This window comes from Agelaius tricolor, unplaced genomic scaffold (assembly GCF_023055355.1).
Source record: "Agelaius tricolor isolate 1412-34295 unplaced genomic scaffold, bAgeTri1.0.p SCAF_1, whole genome shotgun sequence".
Taxonomy (NCBI): Eukaryota; Metazoa; Chordata; class Aves; order Passeriformes; family Icteridae; genus Agelaius; species Agelaius tricolor.
The window spans coordinates 78,166,462-78,171,172 of record NW_027269261.1 but is presented as its reverse complement, the minus strand read 5'-3'; the positions used below and the strand labels follow the sequence as shown (position 1 = coordinate 78,171,172).

The window sequence follows — 4,711 nt, the reverse complement described above, 5'->3', positions numbered from 1 at the left end:
TGGGCTGGCTGAAGTGAGGTGAGGGGCACCCACTTCCAGCCTCGAGGGACAGAGCAACTCTTGGCCACGTGCGTCCCTCCTGGGCAGGTTGGTTTCGTAGAAAATACTCTCTATTTTTCTTTTTTTTTTTAATTTATTTTTATTTCTTTCTTTTTCACTGCTGTCCAATGCAGCGGCTTCTCGGGGTGGGCACGATCGTCAACCTCCTTTCCCCGGGACGCACCGCCTGCCGCAGCCCCGGGGTCGGCCGGAGCAGCCCGGGGATCAGGGCAGCCCGGGGGTCGGGGCTGGGAGCTCGCGGGGGGCACCCCGGGGTCGGGGCTTGGCGGGGGCAGCCCGGGGGTGCGGGCCCGGACTGTCGGCGGCAGCGGGGCCCGGGCGGGCAGAGCCGCGGCCCAGCCCCGCCGCCGCCGGGCGCGGCCAATGAGCGCGGCCGGGGCGGGCTCGGGAGCGGCGCCGCCGCTACTTATCCTCGCCGGAGGGGCCGGGCAGCCCAGAGCGGCGCGGGCGGAGGAGCCGGGTGGCGGCGGCGAGCACGGGTGGCGCTTCCTCTGCGGCGCCCATGGGGACAGGACGACTTTAAAGGAGTTTGGGGGGGTTCTGGCGCTGGGCGACCACGGGTACGGAAGGGGACGGGAGGGACCCCTCGGGCAGGGGGTGCCGATTGCCTGCTTTTTGCCTGTGCCTTGCGGGGTCCCGGCCGGACTGCCGGCACCGGGCGGGCAGGGCTGGCAGCTCCGGGGCCGTGCGCTCCTCCTGCCACCTCCCCGCACCAGCGCTGCCCGGCTGCACGCCGCTGGAGGGAGGGCTCGGGACCCTCCGGCCGGAGCCTCCCCGAGCCCCCGGAGCCCTCTCCCCTCGCAGAGCGGAGACTCCCGGTGCAACTCCGTCCCCCCGCGCGGAGGCGGCGGGCGGCGGGGAGGCTCCTCTCCTGGCGCTCGGAGCCGCCGCTCCGGAGTCGGGGCTCTGCCCTGCCCCGCACCCCGGGGATAGGGGGAAGGGTCCGCACTGGGAGTTTCTCCCTTGTACGAAGGGGAGGGAAGGAGTCGGGGAGGGATGGGGTCTTAGGGCGGAATCGCTGCAATCTTTTGTATGTGCCTTGATTTATTTTTTTTTTCTTTCGTTCTTTCTTTCCTTTCCTCTGCGTGCACTCTCCTTCCCATCTCTTGTTCTTCTCTGTGTCTGCCCACCCCACCCTCCTTTAGATCCGGCGATTTCTGCCCTCGCCTCGCCCTGTCATTGATGGGAAATCAACTGGATCGCATCACCCACCTGAATTACAGCGAGCTGCCGACCGGGGACCCCTCGGGGATCGAGAAGGACGAGCTGCGCGTCGGGGTGGCTTACTTCTTTTCGGATGAGGAGGAGGACCTGGACGAGCGAGGCCAGCCAGACAAGTACGGCGTGAAGGGCTCCGGCAGCCCTGGGCAGGAGACGCCCACCCACCACCTCCACCACCAGCTGGTGCTGAACGAGACTCAGTTCTCCGCTTTCCGCGGCCAGGAATGCATCTTCTCCAAGGTCAGCAGCGGCCCCCAGGCTGGGGACCTCAGTGTCTACTCGGTGTCAGCCCTGCCAGCCCTCTGCAAGCCGGGGGACCTGCTGGAGCTGCTCTACCTGGGGCCGTCGGAGCACCCGCCGCCGCACTGGGCCGTGTACGTGGGCGGCGGGCAGATCATCCACCTGCACCAGGGGCAGATCCGCCAGGACAGCTTGTACGAGGCGGCCGCGGGCAACGTGGGCCGGGTGGTGAATAGCTGGTACCGCTTCCGCCCGCTGGTGGCGGAGCTGGTGGTGCAGAACGCCTGCGGGCACCTGGGCTTAAAAAGCGACGAGATCTGCTGGACTAACTCCGAGAGCTTCGCCGCCTGGTGCCGCTTCGGGAAACGGGAGTTCAAAGCCGGGGGGGAGCTGCAGGCGGCTGCTGGCACCCAGCACCAGCAGCAGTACTATCTCAAAATCCACTTGGCAGAGAACAAGGTGCATACGGCGAGGTTCCACAGCCTGGAGGATCTAATACGCGAGAAGCGCCGGATCGATGCCAGTGGCAAACTGAGGGTGATCAAGGACCTGGCTATAGTGGATGGGAAAGAATAGGGAGGAGCAGGAGTACGTGGCTATCTTCCTTCTGCCCTGCCCGGGGAGACCAGCCTGCCGTTGAGTCAGGAGGCTGCACCCTCCTTCCGTGGGACGCGACTGGAAGCAGGATCCATGGCAACATTCCAAAAAAAACCAGCATTCTTTACACCCATAGCCAGTATTTAGTTTGGCTTTTAATAGCATTAATGCTGAAAGAGCGAGAGAGAGGAAGAAAAGAGGGGGGAGGTGCAGGAAGGCTGTTCTCAGAGTATGTGGACAAAGTCTCTCCTGTCAATCAATGTTGACCATTCTAGCAACATGCCAATAAAATTTCAAATTGAAATTTCTTTTTAAATTTTTATTTCATGGCTTTAATCCATGATAAGTTTTAAGCATCTGGGACTGTGGATGTGGAAGTAGCTGAATAAGATTTTAGCTAATATATTTGCCTTGTGGCCAACCAAAAGCATCAGTCATACTTTTCTAACTGGGAGAGGAAGGGGGTGTTGGGGTGGAGGGTAAATGCCTGTTTGTTTTGTTTCTTCACACTGCTGCTTCAGTCTGTAGCCGCAACCCAGTTTTTGTCCCAACCAACTCTGGCAAGCAATTTACTAGGAAAAAATACTTTCAGATTTCTGCTTGAAATCTATCGCATTTAAAATATTTGCCTTTGCTTTCTGTTTGCAGCTCTCTGCTAAATATCATCATAATGCATGAGCTCTTTCCACCTCTTCCTTCCTCCCACCCTCCCTGCCTTTTTTTTTTTTTCATTTTTAAAATAAAAAAAAAAAGTTGGTGAGCAGCTGTTTTCCTAAAACTAAATTCAATGGTTAAAAGGAAGTGGTGTCTTTTGGAGAACAGTATACTCAGAGATCCAGACACTAGGATTTTGTGCTTGAGCTGTGGGTTTTGTACCACTGCTTCGATATCTGTTCATATACAGGTCAATAGAATCCTTTTGAATTCTGCATGTTGCCTCATTGGAACAGCAATTTATTGCGTATTTACAATTCCACTTCAAGAAATAGATGTAATGTGGCCAAGTCCATCTTGCATTTCAAATTCCCAGCAACTAAAAATTCTGTTCAGTGTAAGTTTAGAAAGCCACAGCAGCATTTAAAAGATGCCTTTTAATGTGATGTGAGCAATGCCTTGTCTGTATTTCAGATCCTGTTCACTCATTGCTTAATTCTAAGTTTTGAAGTGAAAGATCAGAGAATTAAATATATTTTAAAAAAATCTAAAGAAGTATACTGGGGCATTTCTTTTTATTATTCTGAGCTGCATATAACTTGTAATTTTGTCTTTGCATGTTTCAGTGCTGAAAAGAAAATGCATTTGGTTTTGTTCTCTCTTCCTACATCAATGTCAGATGACAGAAGTAATAGCCCTTTTTTGTATATATATATATGATACACTCCACCCCCTATCAATGTACTGTGTCCAACTCTTTTTTTTTTTGTATTAAACAATGTAATAAGCAACCTTGTTGCAACAGTAATTTCATTTCTACAAAGCATTTGCCTACTATAGCTGAAGAGGCGAGGGTGGAGTGTACTTCATTATAATAGAAGTGTTAGCATAAATATCTTTAAGAAAAAGCAAACAAAAACCTGTCCCCCCAAAACTGCACCTCTTTGGTGAAGGTCATCTAATGGGCTTTGTCCTTGCTAACACGTGGCAAAATTATGTGGTAATAGGCATGTTACTTTTATCGTTTCCCCTAAAGTACCTTGCTTAGTACAATATAGGGTAAAAATGTGAATTGTAATTACTTTCAAATACTGTTGAAATAGCCTCAAACCACATTATTCTTTTTAATAAATGTGTAATATTTTAGCTTTATGTAGGCAGTAGTGGCTGTCTGATGATAACTTTGCCCATAACATGAACAGAATCTTCTACCTAGGGTTTGTGTATCTTATTGTGGTATGTTAGATTGCCTAAATCCTCTGTTAGAACTGATTTCCCTGTACCACTTGGTGGGAGCACTGTGGGATTGCAGAAAGGCATTGGGTTTACGAGGCACTTGCAAAACATTAAAAACTGATAGAAGAAGGAAAGGTGGGTAAAAGCAATTAATTTGATTTTTCCCTTATAAAAATATGCATTAGAGACCTGAGGTTGCAAGAGGCAGGGAGAATTAAATGAGGAGGGAATAAGTACCAGAATGTTTATGAATGAACAAGAATAACGTAGAGTTATAGTGTTATTTTTGATTTCTGAAATGGTTTTTCTTCAAATTGCAGTTATATTAATGGGATTAGACAAAGATTCCTTGGAAGATCAGAATTTTATGTCCTTACTAGTGACAATTAAAAACATACTAAATTTAAACTTTTCACTGTGCTTTCGGAATACTCTTTCATTCTAAACCCCATTTTAATGGTAGATTTTTTTGCAATGATTTAGTAACCTGGTTCATTAACATGATGATTTTCCTTGTTTTACCCAGCTGAATGTAGAATGGTATTTTATAGTATATAAAAGAAATTATAGGAGCGAGTGTATACTTATTTATTCAAGCTCTGTGAGAGACCTTTGGCATCACTCTGAATTTGTACAAATAAAGGTACAACAGTGTAAGGCCTTAGTCCTTTGCATAAGGACTGCAGAAAATATACTGGAAATA

General features: G+C 50.1%; 1 protein-coding gene across 2 annotated transcripts; it reads left to right on the top strand.

The window, feature by feature from the left end:
• Positions 1-465: 465 nt before the first annotated feature.
• Positions 466-4,423, top strand: LRATD1 (LRAT domain containing 1). 2 transcript variants are annotated; one of them, XM_071440606.1, is made up of 2 exons: positions 466-620; positions 1,206-4,423. In XM_071440606.1, exon 2 carries the CDS (start codon positions 1,243-1,245, stop codon positions 2,095-2,097), a length of 855 nt encoding a protein of 284 aa, XP_071296707.1. In that variant the 5' UTR covers positions 466-620; positions 1,206-1,242; the 3' UTR covers positions 2,098-4,423. The 2 variants fall into 2 exon arrangements, with proteins under 2 accessions (XP_071296707.1, XP_071296718.1); XM_071440617.1 differs by lacking the exon at positions 466-620 and adding an exon at positions 674-1,025.
• Positions 4,424-4,711: the final 288 nt, after the last annotated feature.